The 18410-nt window shown below is 37.8% G+C and overlaps 1 protein-coding gene across 1 annotated transcript; it reads left to right on the plus strand.

The window, feature by feature from the left end:
• Positions 1-15481: 15481 nt before the first annotated feature.
• LOC109988250 (neurexophilin-2-like) lies at positions 15482-17912 on the plus strand. Its single transcript, XM_020639676.3, has 2 exons — positions 15482-15734; positions 16128-17912. The coding sequence occupies exons 1-2, from the start codon at positions 15645-15647 to the stop codon at positions 16857-16859; spliced, it is 822 nt and encodes a 273-aa protein (XP_020495332.3). The 5' UTR covers positions 15482-15644; the 3' UTR covers positions 16860-17912.
• The last annotated feature ends 498 nt before the right edge of the window (positions 17913-18410 follow it).

The raw sequence follows: 18410 nt of genomic DNA on the forward strand, positions 1-18410 counted from the left end.
CACTGCTGACTCATGCAGGAGTTAACCTCCTAACCTTGGTACATAGTATTATTACAAGGGATCATCATTTTATCGAGAGGTTATTGTGTCACTTCATTAGATATGTCTGATATGCACTGAAGTGCAAATTTGATTAAAAAAATAAATCAATAAAAGTTTGAACCCTAACACAAATGGAATATTCAAGCACAATCACAACATCTAATTAAGTCAACATTTTATTTCACATGTATTTTAGTCATAAGGTGTGTTGTTTCCGCATTTCAATCCCTATTATTACAGGTCAGGCTGTTAAAAACAACAAATCAAAAACCTAATTGAATTGCTTTCTATTGAAATATTAGCCAAGTATGCTATTGTGTGGCAAGATTATTGGTAAAAATCCATTCATTTGAGAAAATTTTGGTTGACTTTGAACTAAATTCTATGGTCACGATCATTTTCCGAGTACAATGACCCTCTGTGACCCTGGCTTCACTATTTCTGGGCCTGGTCAGGCTGGTGTGTCAAGGTATTGTGGTAAGGACGGCCTAAGCTTAGTGTTTTTTGCTTTCTTTACTGGCTCTGTCTTATTAAGGATTGAAGGTTCATTTTTGTTCACAATGTGCAATAATTGTCCTACCTTAATTTCTTTATTTGGAATGGACATACAGTATCATTGGTGCTGTGACATTTAACCATGCACAAGTCCCAGATGCACTCACTGCTCTAAGTGACTGTCCAAATGAGGTTTCGCGTATTGGAATGGGACAGTCACCATTTACTGAAGCCCGTGTGTTGACTCGACTAGAATCCTGATGTCTTGAAACAAGTTCATCGAACAGAAAAGGTGCCAGACCATGCGAACATTTACACTTGATTTTGAGATTGCAGTACCTGTAATTTTCAGTAACATTCCCAACACTGGTTAATACCTCTGCAAAGGGAGTTTCACAGTCCATCTCACATGATTGTGAGACAACTTGACGACATAACAGGCAGGTCTGCCTAGATTTGATCACTTACCGGTAATGTCATCAGTTTAGTTCTTGTTTTGTGATATCCATCTCAGAGTTTTCTGCCTTCACCAGAGTGAAAAGAGTTTCTTTTGTGGATCATTCAACGTAGATTAGTACATGTAAAAGAATTAGAACTTCCACACACAATATCTTTATTATTATGGGTAATATGCAGAACATAAAACATTTTCCCAAGCTGTGATGATTTGAGGTTTACCAATTCAAATCAACCTTTAAAAAAAACAGACTCCAACATGAAAGTTCAGTCATCTTAATTTGATCACACTTTAAACCTGGTGAAGGATGTCATTTAAGTTTAAAAAAATCTGTGTGTTGTAAATAATATCTTACAATATTGTAAAGTGAATATGATTTGTGATAAAAACCTTTGCGTACTGAACATATAGTAATTGCTGAGATGCTGCAGCTTTTCTTTTTTTGGGCCATTCCATTCTCTAATGTGTTACCTTACATTACCTATTTATTTTGGTGTCCCATCTTGTTGCGAAGATATTTTCACACGCTCTTAATTACTCTACGGTTATTAATTTAGTTTCTTTGATGTTAAGAGGTTAAGAATTTCTGACCTACTTAATTAGTTTTAGAAAACGCCCCAACTACAATCCTGCTACAGAGTAGACAGGAAGAAAGGGAAAAAAAAGGTTTGCTCATATCAGAATACATTTAGTCAAAAAAATGTTGAAAAAGTTAGTCAATTAATTAAATGTAATTATAATTTCCTCAAAATCCTCAAATTAAACATTATAAACATCCAATAGCTTCCCTCTCTCAAGCCCCAAACAGGAGGTAGGTGATCATATCTAACATGGAGGCAACTGTACAGTCGTCCATACATGTTTGTGTCCATTTAAGTTCAATTAGACTGCAATACTAACAGTTCAGATTGTGAGGTGCATGCGCCCTTTAGCAGGATTTTACTTTTATCAGTGTTGGTCAGTCTAAAAGACTGAAGTGAGCAGACTGAGAATGTTTTCTTATTTGACAAAACCGTTCTTGATTTAGGTTAATTTACAAATTACATTACTACAGTTAAATAATATGCAGTTAAAAAAGTTAAATCGCAATATATATAGCAATACTTTGTATTGCAATTCTCAGCATATTGCAAAACATAAAAAATATCAAAAATATCATACAGTGACTCTAGTGTATCATGGGGCCTCTGGTGATTCCCACCCGTAGTGTTCATGTAGAGGCAGTTAGCTCAATTAATCAGTGAGAGGTGGAAAAAGGAAGGAAAAAATTCCTTGCTAGCTTGTAATGCTAATAAAGCTCCTTTTACAGACTCAACTGTGGCATTAAATTCAAACCAATAAAAGACTGCTGGAGCCAAAAGCTTCTTTTGTTTCTGCTCCTTTGCTGGTTTTCTTCTTGGATATTTCAGGAGAATAGGAGATTATATCACAGAAATGTAGTTGCTGTTTTGTGAATAGTTAACCTGCAAGAGACAAAGTCTCACAGATATATAATTAAAAATGTATTTAGATACCACATCAACGTTATACTTGGATTGGAGATGCCTGGAAAAACCAGTTGCTTTTTAAGTAATTTATATATTTTTAGACTTTTGAGGCTCTTCATGACCTATCATTCAACTGTTTGTCTGATGAGTTAAATACCAGGCCAGTACATTGCCTGAGATCATCAAACAGAGTGCTTTATCTTCTCTTCACATTCAAAGTCCAAATGCAACAGAATAAGGTACCTGAGGAAAAAATGTAGGCCAAAATCAATGACCTATTTTAATTGTATTCTTAAGCATACACTTGTCTGAGAGTTGTTTCCTTTTTCTTAATTTGTATTGACTGTCCTTAACTGGACATTGAATTTATTTGTGTTGGTTGTATTTTTGGTTACTGACCTACTTGTTCTGTAGTTATCGCCTTTGACAGCACTGTGAAATGTGAGTTTTGAAAAATATGCCATTAATACATACTATGATCATGATACTATTAAGACATTTAAGTACACTGCACCTTCACAATTAAGACAATTATTTTCTGCTGGTGGATCATCCAAATGTTTGTAGTAGGTGTGTATCTGTTATTGGCTGTATGTAATTGAAAGGCTTGCAATGAAACAGTTTTAATTAAAAGTAAACAAAAGCACAGTAAACAAAAGCACAGGAATAACATGACAATTTTCTGAAATGGTGGTGGGAGTGGTGTGGTTTGTTAGTTAGCTGAACTGTACACCTGCAATTTAAGAACACAGCTTTCAAGTTGTCATGATGGAGGACAACCGCTTATATACAGGAAATAAAAGTACAATCTGGGTCATCAAGTTCAAGGAGCCGTAGGTGAAAATGCTTTCAGTTCTCCTTACAGGTTAATGTCAACACGCCTGTGCTAAATGTGCTCACACAATGTTCTGGTTGATATGCCAGTTCAACCTGTCATATTTAGTTTCCTTGACGTTAAGAGGTTAAGAATTCTTGACCTACTTAACTAATAGGCAGCTAACATAATTTAGGCAAACAATTAAATAAGAGGTGGTGATCTGAGACTGAAGAAGCCTTTCGGAGAAGAGATCAAACGTCTTCAAGAGCTTCAACCAAGTCCAGTTGCCTTTGGATAAAGCTTCAAATTTACCATGACCTGGATGACTGAGAACCTACACAGACATACAGAGAGAGTTCTTTAAAACATGCAGGTATATCTAACTGAATGATTGAGAGACAGAATGACAACGTAATTAGCTTTTTGAATGATAGAATGAGGCCAAGTTCAAGGCTTAAAGTTTTCCAAAACCAGAAACCATTGGTGGATCACAGCCAGGGTAAACACAGTACAATATAATGCTTCTAACTTGTTTGAAGAAGGAATGCATGATGGAGGTCATGACAACTGCTTGTATACAGGAAATAAACATATGATCTGGGTCATCAAAGCAGTTTCCCCTTTAGTCTGCAAATGAACACACTGTTAAGGGCCACGTATAAATATTTTATCAACAAGAATACAGACATTATTAACATTCTTTTTGTTCAACAGTGCATCCTGACTATCACCATGTAACTTAAATTGGTAGTTGCTCCTAAAGGCTTTATCCTTGTCAGACTGAAATTGCTAGGGGATTGATCTTCAACCAACAAGGCACAAAAATGGGCAATGGCGACCCTATAAATGATTTATGAACAGTTACAAGAATACCTTATTTTAGCTGATTTATAAAATACAAGAAGTGCACAACAAGGGAAAAATAACTTGCAGGAAGTTCATCTCCAGGGCAGCTTCTGACCCAAATTAGGCCTGCAGTATCACTTTTGTACACAGGGCTGCACAGTGGTGCAGCGGTTGGCGCTGTTGCCTCACAGCGAGGAGGTTCCTGTCAGAATCCCTTTCGGACAGGGCCTCTCTTTGTGGAGTTTACATGCTCTCCCTTTGCGTGGGTTCTCTCCAGGTACTCTGGCTTACTCCCACAGGCCAAAGACATGCTTGTTAGGTTAACTGGTGACTCTAAGATTGCCCGTAGTTGTGAATGTGAGTGTGGCTGGTTGTCTGTCTCTTTGATGTGATTGACTGGCTAACAGTCCAGAGTGTACCCCGTCTCGCGCCCCAAAGAAAGCTGGGAACGGCTCCAGCCCTCCGTGACTCTGAACGGGAGGAGCGGTATAGATAAAGGATGGATGGACTTTTGTACACAGGTACAGTTTTCCCAGACTAAATAAGGCTGCTTGGGCAGTTTAATTTAGAAACTAGCAAAATCTAAAGTTCAGCGACAACCTAAACTTTAATCATCTCACTAGCAATATAAGATTTACATCTCATCCCTAAAACCCCTCGGTTTGCATCCAAGTCCACCGGAGTTCAAGTAGCCATACGTGAGAATGCCTTCAGTTCTCCTTACAGGTTAATGTCAACATGCCTGTGCTAAATGTGCTCACTCGATGTTCCAGTCGATATGCCAGTTCAACCTGACACAGCCGACCTATAACTTAATCTCCCTTTTACAGATCAAAACAATGCCAAATTGCAGCTCGCTACAGAATGCCATTGTTCCACTATTCTGTTGTTTACTCTTGAGTCGTAGTGCAGCATTAGGTTGGATGGCAGTAGACACTGAACCTGAGCTACAGTCCCAACAAGGGACTGGTGGCTCAGGAGCATGGGACCTCCTGAGCTCTCATGTCTTGTAGGGACTGTTGGTGGGGCCGGCCTGCTGCTATGGACACCGAACTTCATATGTGAAAATGACCTACGTTGTGATAACGGGAATCTTTGACAAGTGCTATTTTCAAATATTAACAATTTCAGTTTGAGTATGTAAAAACAATTTGTTGGACCTAACTTAATCTACAGTCTGAGTTCAATCAATGCACTTTTTTTTGTGAATTCAAATGTAACATAGTGTCTGAGTTCATGGCATTTTGAATATTACGTAAATATTTTATTTACGTGAATGCAAATATACTTGAGCTGCAAAAAGACTGAAGATTGTTGCAAGCTTTTGAACTCCCAACAAAGAATGGACAGCTTCTATTTTCAGATGAAGAGGGGTTCTCACTGAAAAACAATATACATATACATTTTGTATCTTTGTGATGGGCATCTCATGATCTCTTTAAATATTTACTCAAACTCGTGTTCAAACAAACAAAAACACTTTTATAAAGCCATTGCATTTAGCTGATGTAACTAGATTGTATTATATTTAAAGCATGAATTGAAATTACTTTTAGCCTAATATACACTAAATTATTTGGAGAGTTCAAAGAAAAATTAAAGACATAAAAAAAACACAAATTTAACTTAAACCATGAAAACTCAAAAATGCTCCATCAAAAGAGATTTCTATAAATTATTAGAAATTATACACCATCTACAGCAGACCTTTTGGTAGTATAGGTGTGTCTGGAATCACGTCCAAAAAGATCAAATTAGATAATAGGGAATCATTTGATGAATGTATTATGATGGATTAATCGACTTCAATTTTAAGCCACTTGTGCGAACAAGTTTTCTCCTGACCCATTAACCTCATGACAGTTAGTTTAATGTGTCATTTCCAGTAGGCACATACATTTTCCATAACAGTGCCCGGCACTGACAACATAAAGTGGGTCCAGCATTCAGCCAAGATGTTTAGTTCTGCTTATCTAACACTATTGACTTTATTCTAAAGTGCAACAGTTACTAACAGTTAGTAGATGTACTACCTGAAATATTTACAAAAATAAACATATGCATTAAAACTAAGTCTCCTTGTCCACAATATAAAGAAAATACCTAACACATTAAGTTTGTTTGAACAGTTTCAAATAGGTAAGTAAGTATGAAATGGATCCTGCTTTATAAACACTCTCCATGTCACATTGTCTCTACCAAAATACTTGTCCAAAGGGTTTGGTACAAATGTTGTTGCAGCATGTACTTGTTCAAGTGTAGTCATTCTTTTTTGTAATTAAACCACAAACTAACATGTTCATCCAGAGTAATCGCTATCTTTGATGCAACCATTCAATGGATTTGATTTCGGTATTTGCTTTGAAATAGATTTTTAGAAATGTCTTTCTTTTTAATATTTACGATGCCCAACACTGGGAAACCTAAATGAGGCAGACAACATTTCAAACATTACATTTGGTGTCGATGTTGAAGTCCAAGTGTTTTGTTGTGTTTAGCACCTGCATGCTTTAAGTTGTTCACATTTCTAACAGGTTAAAACAGAAACTGTGGAGACATACTTAGGATACGCCCTACTACACCCACACGCACATATTCAACCAGGGAGGTGGGGTACGAATAACTAAGAGAAATGTATTTAAATGTTGTGTCAAGGACACTAGAGTATATGTACGATTACATATCGATTAATGCAAGCCATACATAGCTTGAGTTTGTGAAAAACATCCAGAAAAAAAGGGTAAAAATAAATCAGTCAATATAAAAATAAAAATGCTTCAAGATGAGTCCAAATGCTGCAAAAAGGGACCCCAAGATTCTTCTTTATGTTGACCTCTTAATGAGTAGTTTGTCATTTCTCCATGTGCAAGACTCAAACCAGAACCACCAAAGGATCTTTTGCCTTTTACTTTCTCCTGTTTTTGCAAAAATGTTTGTGACTTTCAGTTTGCTGCTTACAACCAGTAATCTGAGGCATTGAAATCAACTGAAAAAACAGTACCTCTTTTAGTTGTCTGTCTCAGGTTTCTTTCTCTGTATGTTTCTAAGACTACTATTATTATGCACTGAATCAGATACTGAAGACCAAATTTAAAGAAAAATGCCAAATGTCCAGATTGATCTTAACAGTAGACACTTTGCAAGACGTGAAATAAGACAGATGCAACAATCCTGCTTATTTCCTCTCCTCAAAATAATTCCAGTACTTTAATGTCAGGTTCTGGACAATAAGAAACTTTTTTTTTTTCTTTTTTACTTTTGAGGGCCAGTTCTGCTTTTATTGGATAGCACACCTGACGAGAGACACAGACATTGAGAGGAGATTGTTGGGGATGACAACAAAGGGCTGAGGTCAGATTCAAACCCACAGAAAGAAGAAGATAGGTATCTGAACATGGGGCGTGTCCTTTATGCACTGAGCTTAACCAGCATTAAAAGTATTTTTAAAAGTCTTGCCACAAAACCCGAAAGTAGGATTGATTCTGTTGTTTTAAGGTGATGAAATGTAGACTGTTTAGAGTTTGTTTTTATAAATCTAAAATAATCCAGCAGTATTATTGATCCAAAAACATCATAGAGTTTGGTTTAACTAGGGTAGTTTAGGTCAGGGGTTTCCAAACTTTTCGGCCTGCGACCCCCAAAATGACGGTGCTAGAGACCGGGGACCCCCACAGTCCCTGGAGGTGGTTAAGGCTTATTACAGTGCACAGCCATGCACACATGCAATAGGCCTTTCCAAACACAGTTAGGACAGAAGACCAACAAAAGAGAATACAACAGCCTAAAAACTATCAAATTAATTGATATCGCAATTTAATGTAAGAAAGACTAGAAGCAAAATACAATCTCCATGTATAAACTTTAGAACTAAGTGACATACTAAACTTAACAGGTGCGTTCATCTTTATGTGTAAAGAGCAGCAAACACACACTTAAAATTTAAAAAGTTTTTTTAAACGTTCATTTAATTTTCATTTCACTTAATGATGTGGTTTTTTTAATTGAACTATTTTGTGTATTTACTTATAATAATGGGGAAAATATTACATTTTAAATCATTTTCAATTTTATTTTGTTTTTTCTTTTGGAAGGAACCTCGCGACCCCTCCGGTGGTCCCGACCACCACTTTGGGAACCACTGGGTTAGGTCACAGTAAAGTATCTTAACATGAGTTGAGGTTTTTGATTAATTCTTCCATCATTAACCAAATATGTTCACATTCCTGTTCACCTGTTTTCTAGGTGTGTATTTTATTTCAGCCAATTTCCCTGTCCTCCTTTTACTGCTGCCAGAAACTTTGACATTATGTTCTACCATTGTTTCTCAAGAAATGTGTCATCAGTCAAAGTGTCACATAGTAAACTGCTGTCAAATCTGGATGACATTTTATATGTGCTGGGGAAAATGGAAATATGTTCATGTTGGCTATTTTTTTTTTAATTGTCCAATAGCATCATCTATTTGAGAAATCATTTTGGTGTTGCAGTAAATACCTGATAGATGTTGACCCAAATAAATTACACAGCACTTGTAAGCAAAGATCCTTCATAAGTTTTTTCAAAGCTCTAACGTATCTTACTCTCCAGACAGCTAAGGATGTTCCATGTTTCTGCCTGCATTAAATACTGCACTTATAAACATTGAACAAACGGTGTAATAACTGTCTTTTAGCATACTCTTTTTGGGTATGAACGAAGCTTGAAGTAACAAGGTCCCGTAACAGATTCTTTTTATTAAACAGGTGCTTTATTCACCTGTATGATTAAGTCTGTGGTGCTGTGTTACCATGTCGCCTTCCATCGCTCATAGAAATGGGTTCACATTGCACACAAACTTTCCAACTTTCATTATTGAAAGCCATGTTCACGTATAGTCGCAATGGTACTTTATCTAATCTTTTACATAAATGTTATAGATTTGTTTACTGTATTGCACCGTAACACATTCTGCCATCAAATTTAACACAATCACATCAGAAAAAAACACAATCCTCTGAGCTGCTATATACATACAGTATATATGCAAGGATCCTGTTTACTATTATTGCAGATATCCTTCACCAGAAACTCACCCAGCTCACAGCTCCAACTCTCTGACTGACAAGAGGCAGCAGGTGAGGCTATGGAGCATCACATCCATCATCCAGACACTCAGCACTGGCACCCCTCAGGAGTGTGTCCTCCTCAGAGTCACCTCAGGGGACCCTTCTTGGTGAAGCTTTTTACAGGCTTACAACTGCTACAGATGAGGGATTGTCTATGTTCCTTTTTCAGAGCACATCAGTTGTAATGCTGCAGCTAATGGTGATCCCAATAAACTCAACTAAACTAAACTAAATTATTAATTTCTATCAGGACCTAAAGACAATTTGAACTAAAATCTTAAAAGGTGTATCTGGAAAAAATTACCATCCCTGCCTGTAAGTATAATGTCAATGTGTGTGTCTGTTAATCAGAGTAATGATGAATAAATAAAACTAATTGTGATCCTGGTTATATCTGCTTTTTTGTAGATAAACCAGAGACTCTAATTGGGGAATTAGCTGACATATCTATACAAATAATTAAGGCCATAAATCTATAAATCTAATGTCTGTAAATACGTTTTCTACAACCATTTCTACTATAACTATTGAGTCTGGTTTCTTCCATCTTATTTACACATTCCCAATGTTTTTCTTCTAAACCTGACTGCCGTATGCAGCTGTTTATTCTTAAACCATTTAACCAATCCCTCTCCTATTTGAAAAGTATTTTTAAACATTGAGTTTAACTAAGTTAATTACACTGCAGTAACAACAAGGGGACATTCATTTGATTGATCAAAACACCCTATTGTTAAAAATAAAAAAGATGAACTATGCTTGTATCAGCACTGAGCTCGAGTCAATAAAAGCAATCCAGAACCATGTAAAAATGATCATATTAGACCACACACACACTGGGCTCCTAGAGACAACACCTTCTATTCATTTCATGACAGGCGTCTTATAAGACATCTACAAGTTTGTCAAGGCTATTTTGGAAAGGATGGTAAATAGTAAATGGACTTGGGCTTGTATTGTACTTTTCTAGTGTTCAGACTACTCAAAGCGCTAACAGGTCACACCTACCCATTCACACCCATTCACACACACTGATGGCAGTTGCTATGTAGTGAGACCATCAGAAGTAACTAATTCCATTCATACGCTGCCGACGATGCAGCGGGAGCAATTTGGGTGTCTTGTCTAAGAACACATCGGAGATACCTGCAGGAGCTTGGGATCAAACCCTCGACCTTCTGATGTAGAGATGACGACTCTACCAACTGAGCCACAGCAGCCCCAATAGGATAAAAGAATAGAAGAGTACCTAAAATAAATCTGAATGAGCTCCTGAGAAAGACCTACGTTGACAACCAGAGGCATAAGCCAGTAACCATTCCAGATGTTATTTGCCAACCAATACATGCATCTGACCATCAGTCAGAGCCAAAGCCACCAACATAGAGCAAGGTAGAAACACAGGTGTGAACAGCATCTGCCCCAGGCCCAAATGGTGCTCCAAACTGGCTCTATGGGAACATTCCTGTTGTCCTGAAGTACCTCTGGAACATAATGAAAGTGACATGGATATAAGGAGTCATACCCTAGATATGGCAAAGACCAGGGGGTTCCTGATTTATAAGGTAAAACACTTAACCAGTTGCCAGTTCCCTGCAGATCAGTTTTATTTAGAAAATGGCCAAGATGCAAAGGTGTGGATCATGGGGTTGGAGACTTGGTATGACCTGGATTGTAACACTCTCTCTGGCTTTCTCAGGTTTTACCACAGGTAAGACTCTGAATGGGTAAATACAGCAAACTGTCTTTTTCCTTAGCAGGTAGGCTGCAAAGACAGTTGCCTCAACATTATCGCCAAGAACAATCCAACTTCGGCCAATTGCATTGCAGAAACCTCAAGGATTGAAACACCAAGGCCAACTCATTCTTCAGGCATAAAATCAATAAAAACATTTTTTTTAAATATCTACTTTAAATGTGTGTTTGCTGTTCAGTGTTGCACACGCTCATCTGGTAAGAGCATGATAACAAAGGACGGATTAAACTTTGTTCGGAATAGGAAGATGCATTGGATTACTTTAAATTCTTCCTCCTTCTTGTAAATCAGCATACGAAATTTGATCCTTAGAAAAATAAAAGCTGCAACATGAGCTTGGTTGCATGCAAAGGTGCACTTTAATCCTTGTTCCTATTACCTGAACAAATCAACAGCAATTATTTATCCATGTTTCTTTTTTAACTTTACTGGCTTGCTAAAAGGATTCCTAAATGTGTCTAAGCTGTCAGTTATGATATCGGTTACAGGAAACTGATCAACATCAACATTCCTTCTTTTATTAAACATAAACATCAAAAGACAATAATCTTGACCCGCTTTCAGGTCACACCTTGTTGGTTCAGTGCCATGTAAAACATTCATTTTATCTTTCTTTCTGTCTTAACTTCTTTCTTTCTTCTTTTATTTCTTTTTTTGTTTCTTTATTTCTTTCATTCTTTGTTTATTTTTTATTTTTATTTTTATCTGTTTCATTCTTTCTTTATATCTCTCTTTCTTTCTTTTTTGTTTTTCTTTAATTTTTACAATGTCTTTCTTTCTTTCTTTGTGTCTTAATGTCTTTCTTTCTTTCTTCCTTTCTTTCTTCGGATCCCCGTTAGCACCAGCATACACATTGGCTATTTTTCCTGGGGTCCAAAACAAATACAGTCATATACTCACTTCTACACGGTACAATATAACAAGACAAACGGCGAGACCAGCTCCTCTTCACATGCGTGTATTCCCTGCTAAGAATGCATGAAGATTGTGAGTTAGTTTGTTGAAAGATAAGTGTCACTCACCCCCTTAGTGCTTTAATACCCATACTTTATTATGATTCACTGGCATGTTTAATTTAAACAAAAGAAGACTTTAAAATACTTCTATTTCATCTTGCTTCATTTGCAGAATTAGGGTTAGTTAATTTGCAAACACAAAGGCATGATCCTATTCGTTTCTACACTCCCAAGCGTTTCAACCTCTCCCTGAGGCTGATGAAGGTGCCTGACCTGTGGAAGACCTCGTGCATCGTCCCAGTTCCAAAGAAAGGTCGTCCCAGCGCTCTCAATGACTACAGACCTGTGGCACTCATGTCACATGTCATAAAGACATTTGAGAGGCCCTGCTCACTGCTTTCCAGGATCCGCTGCAGTTTGCATATCAGAGGCATATCGGTGTGGAGGATGCAGTCATCTTCTTGACACATAAAACCCTGTCACACCAGGAGAAACAGGGAAGCACTATGCAAGTCATGTTCTTTGACTTCTCCAGTGCTTTCAATACCATCCAGCCCTGCCTCCTGAGGGACAAACTGCTGGATATGCAGCTGCACCATGACACCACAGCTTGGATTTTTAACTACCTCACGGGCCGGCCACAGTACGTCAGAGTCGACGGCTGTGTCTCTGATGTGGTGACGGGCAACACTGGAGTACCTCAAGGAACTGTTCTGGCGCCTTTTCTCTTCACTCTCTTCACGTCAGACTTCAGGTTTAATTCTGGTTCCTGCCACCTCCAAAAGTTTTCCGACGACTCCTCCATTGTTGGGTGCATCACTAATGAGGACAAGAAGGACTACAGAGGACTGTTAGAGAGCTTCGTCACATGGTGCGAAAGCAACCACCTGAAGCTCAACATCAGCAAAACAAAGGAGGTGGTAATGGACTACTGGAAGAAGAAGAGGCCCCCTGCCCCAGTCATCGCCCAGGGGGAGGAAGTGGAGAGGGTGGACTCTTACAAGTACCTTGGGGTCCACATCAACAATAAACTGGACTGGTCTCACAACTCTGACGCCATCTTCAGGAAAGGACAGAGCAGGCTGTTCTTCCTGAGGAGACTCAGATCGTTCAGTGTCTGCAACACACTCCTGAAGACCTTCTACCAGTCTGTGGTGGCCAGCGCCCTCTTCTTTGCTGTGGTGTGCTGGTGGGGTGGCATCAAGAGGTGAGGTAAACAGGTTGAACAAGCTGGTGAGGAAGGCCTGCTCTGTAAGGGGTCTTGATCTGGACACTTTGGAGACAGTGGCTGAGAGGAGGATGAGGGACAAAATCTTATCCATCCTGGAAAACTCCTCTCACCCTTGTTGGGGTTGTATCAAGTCAACTTTGGTTATATTCTTTAATAATTATATTTAATTATTAATAATATAAATAAAAATATCATTAAACTGTTTAATGTTTAATCTCATTTTGGGGCACTGACCTGTACTCAGGGAAATATAATCAAAATATCACTCAAATCAGTCTCAAATCAGTTATTTAATTACTAATATTATTAATAATTAATAACTATATTTAATAAATTGAAGGCATGAAATCCATACACAAAACCTTCGCACCTAGCTTATATCACAATGCAAATACACCAGTAATCACAAACAACTGCTCTCTTAAAATTATAACAGAATTTATTTAAACAAAGCAACATCAATCCAAAATCAACAAACTTAATCAAACAAATAACTATCATAAACTAATCTAAGCAACAAACATTATCAAGCAGGGCTTGTGGAAGAGGTGTAAAAGTGTAGTTGTGTGTGTGTGTGTGTGTGTGAGAGAGAGAAGGGGGAAGAGGGGGGAAGATTGCTTCGTCCCACGTGGTTGCCCTTCCGATGGCGCACACCTAACAAAGGCTTAATGTGGCCTTAATGTCTGAAAGAGACCGAGTTCGGCCCAAACTTCACCCATGTAAACACTACCCCCATGACAAGCTTCATTATTATCATTACTAACATTGTATTATTATACTGTATTATTATTATTTAGCATCAATATATATATACTGTATATTCTTATTATATGTATTTTATTATTATATTAGTCTATATTATATATTATATTACATTTCATTATATTGCAGTATATTATTTATATTGCACTTTATTATATTATACTACATTATACTATATAACTGCACTGGGCATTACTGTGGTACAACACTGCCTCTCTTCTCTGCTGTTTTACATTACTTGATGCTATGGATCTTACCAAGTCAATTTAATCATCACTTGTCACTTTATCTTGCCATTCCCTGCACATACTGTCTCAATTCCCTGCAGTTAACTTCATCATTCATTTTGTACTTGTATATACCACCTATTTTTATTTTTATTTATCTTATCTAATCTATTCTGTTTAATGTGTATTTTGTATGACCTTACTTGTCTGTGCTGCTGCAATACCCGAATTTCCCCTCTGGGGATCAATAAAGTACTATCCTATCCTATCTGTTAACTTCACAATATGTGTTAATAGCAGTGGAATAAGCAGTAGGCACATACTGTATCCCTGATGGACGCCACTGCAGGGAGGATGTTGGTTTATTTAGCCAGAAGTGACCATATTTATTTATAAAGGGTTTTGATTTAATCTTGAATGAAATGTCATCGTCAACTACTTGCAATGGACCATCATCACTTTCAAAGGAAGCGTGTGCTGTATTTAAAGGGATATCATTTAAATTAAACTGGGTCTGTGTCATGATTTGGTCTGTTTTAGTTTTGTTTTTCAGAGTTTAGATGTATTTATCTTGTTTTAGATCTCATTCTTCCCTGGTGTTTCCCTTGTGTGTTTTCTAGTTTGGTCTTCGGAGTTTTGTGTGTTATTTTGTAACGTCGTATCCTGGTGTTTCTTTGTGTTCTAGTTGGGTTTGTTACATTTTCGATTTCTCTATCTTCGGAGTTTTCTGATTCTTTTTATAGTTGTCTTTACTGTTTCTTGTGTTTTATCCTGCCTCTGTGTGTTTTCCCTCCATTGTGATTGCCCTTATTGTCTTCACCTGTGTCATTAGTCTCACCTGTGTCTGATTAACCCTGTGTCTATTTAGTCTCTGTGTTTCTTCCCTTCTGTGTCATATTATTGTATGTTAGTTGTTCGTTAGTCTACGTCAGTGTTTCTCTTTTAGTTAAAAGTGGGTGGTTGCTTCAATATGGCTGCACTGTGAGCTCAGCTAACACTCAGTTCTCTGGCCACAAGATGGCAGTATCACATTGTCTTGGCCTAGTCAGCCTCCTGAACACGGAATGAAAGTAAATTCTCATGTATAAAAATGTCAATCAACCTTTTCATCTCATAAACTAATGTAAGATGTTTTTTTCAGAGAGGGGGTGGGATGGACAGGTGACAGAAAGGTGTTATATTGGTCACAGTGCTTATCTTTATATATGGTGTGCTTGATTGGGTGGGTGGGTTAGAGGGAGAGAGAGAGAGGGGGGGGAATGAATGAGGGAGTGAGAGAGGGCAGACACAGCTTAACTGTTAAAAATCTGGATATCTGAGAAAACCTCGCAGTGAGCGAGCTGAGAGTAGAAGCTGCAGAACATCTCCTGCTGAGTCTCTGTCAGTTTGATGTGGGTGTGGCTGGTCAACAAGAGCTTCCCAAAGTTAACTCGGCTAAAATGGGCTTAAACAGGTGACAGTGGATGGATCTTCATGTAGGGATTTCATGCACTATGGAGGCGTTTGCCAGGCAGAGCTGTGTTTGGATACTTCTGAGAGGGACAATTTGTTTGGTGAGTTTTAAGAAATCTAAAAGCACTAAGTGAAAGTAGATGCATGCCACATTTACAACAAAGTCTAGTGATTCAATAACTTGAGTTTTGTAATTATTTAACTTTAATGTACTTTTTTTTAATCAACCATTAATGTTCTTAAATGTTAAGTTACAGTGCAATTCAAAATGCCTATGTACAGCTAAAATATAATGTGTTTTTGTAGGTTAATCTTCTAACTGTATTTGTATCAATAATTCCTAGAGGTGATTGCATGCATAACATATTGCGAGTATTTTTTAATTTGGAAAGTTTTTATAGTAGTACTGACTTTTATGAGCCAGTTTGAATATTCAAATCCTTGGCTGCATGTTGTACTCAATGTCCAAATGTTCCTCCTAATTTTCTTTCTAGTTGGTTCTTGGTGAACATTATGGCAGCTTCACCTTTTGCAAAGGAGTTGCACCAGAGCTTAATGGAGATCAACACCCATTTAAACAGAAAAACTGGGCTCCCAAAGCAAGGAGTTTGGATCAGCACCAAAAACTAACCATATTGCCACTTATAAAGCAGGAACATCTGGAAATAGTTGGAGAAAATCCCCAGCCTTATTCCAATCCATCCTCAAAGTTACAGCTCCGTCCTGTCATGAAAGTTCACGGATCATCTAAATTCTACCGGACGTTCAGTTGGGGTGACTTTTACTCAAACATCAAAACTGTCAAACTGAATTTGCTGATAATGGGCAAGATTGTGGATCACGGGAACGGTTCCCTTGGAGTCTACTTCCGCCACAACTCCACCGGGGTTGGCAATGTTTCTGTCAGTCTCGTCCCACCCATTAAAGAGGTGGAGTTTGATCTTGAGCGCCAAAGTGTGGTCAACCCCAAAGACTCGAAGACGTTTAACTGCAGGGTGGAGTATGAGAAAACTGAACGTAACAAAAAGGTGATACTGTGCAACTACGACCCCTCCAAAACATGTGCTCAGGAGCAGACGCAGAGCCACGTCACCTGGGTCTGCTCCAAACCCTTCCAAGTCATCTGCATCTACGTGTCTTTCTATGGCACGGACTACAGGCTGGTTCAAAAAGTCTGCCCGGACTACAATTACCAGAGTGCAGAAGCATACCTACCCAAAGGCTAACCAGAAGTCAAGCCAAGGACAATATTTTGAATGTTTGAGTGGCTGTGACATTTTCTGATGGACTTTAATAGAATATTTTAAAGGGATTCAATGTTATGTTTTTATTCAAGTCTTACAATTTACAAAATATTCTATAGTATATGTTAGAGTGCACTATCTTGCTTTTTGTAGACAACAATATTTGTCTGAGACTGTGTAAATTAAAAAGCTAGAACTAGGGCTGCTAATTGAGGATTATTTTTGACATGTGTGTGTTTGGACTCATGTTTGGTTTGACACTGCAAAACAAAGAAACTCAACAACATTAAGTTAACTACACCACTTTCTCAGAGGCTGATGGTACTTAATGGTAAGTGAGAGTTTGTCAATTATCTTTGTACAGTACATAGCTAACCCAATAATAGTTTGCTGCAGTTAGATTATAGAGTATATTATGTTCTTTGCAAGGGGTAATATGTCATATTTGTCCAAATATCCTTTTTGTTGTAACAATAAATATATATGTCTTACTTTCACTGTTGTTATAGCTTAATATCTCATGTCTTGTCCAGGTGAAAATTAAGGTCTTTCAACGATCTGAGGCTTACTTGACCGATAAGAAATAGAAATTGATTTTTACATTCGTGAGATTTCCTAGATATGATGTTGATGTATGTGGAGTAAAATCAGTGCTTGGTTCAAAGCTGAGGGGAGATTTAAAATCACTCACTTAATAGTCTAGACCCCGTCTATCGATGTCAAGGAAGTTTATTCATGGACCCTCTAAGTATTTTAAGGGAGGCAAAGAGGAGTACCAGTGCACTCAACAATGGAGAGAACCTGATGTTATTTATTTTGTCCATGTGTTTAATGTTTGGCTTTTATTCCAATAAAAAACAGCTTTGCAGGGGCGCTGGTGGAGCAGTGGTTAGTGCGCGCGCCCCATGTATGGAGGCTGTCGTCTCAAGCGGGCAGCCCGGGTTCACATCCCACCTGTGGCTTCTTTCCCGCATGTCATTCCCCTCTCTCTCTCTCCCTGATTTCCAACTATCCTATCTCTCCATTAAAGGCACAAAAAGCCCAAAAATAAATCTTTGGAAAAAAAAAACAGCTTTGCAAGCAAGGTTTCCTCATTTCAAATGTACTATAGTGACACATTCAGTAAACATGGATGAACATATTGACACAGTGGTCATTTTCTTCTGAAGTCATCCTCAGGACGCAAAGCTGAACTACTGTTATAATGGGGTCATGCTGCGTTCCAGGTTGCAAGATGTATAAATTGATAATCTGACAAGTGGTTGATATTCCACAGCTTCCAGACTGACCAGGAATTGGAACAAATCGAGGAAAACTAAATTGGCATCAGCAATACAGAAAATAATTATATTCCATTGGTTGGAATTGGCTAGAAAATCAATCACAGCTACTTATATGAAATTTCCCTCATAAGTAGGAGTTTAGTGAAATTCATGTATTTTGACACAATCAAATTGTTGTTTTACTATAAATACAAGCCACTGCTTAGCATGAAGTAGCTTAAAGCTAGCTTTATCTGTTGTATTATGAGAG

The sequence above is a fragment of the Labrus bergylta genome, chromosome 21 (genome assembly GCF_963930695.1).
Source record: "Labrus bergylta chromosome 21, fLabBer1.1, whole genome shotgun sequence".
In the NCBI taxonomy this organism is placed as follows: domain Eukaryota; kingdom Metazoa; phylum Chordata; class Actinopteri; order Labriformes; family Labridae; genus Labrus; species Labrus bergylta.

Coding starts and splice junctions, on each gene's coding strand:
- LOC109988250 (XM_020639676.3), top strand. CDS start 15,645: ATGGATCTTCATGTAGGGATTTCATGCACTATGGAGGCGTTTGCCAGG. Junction 15,735..16,127: donor TGAGAGGGACAATTTGTTTG/GTGAGTTTTAAG, acceptor TTTTCTTTCTAG/TTGGTTCTTGGTGAACATTA.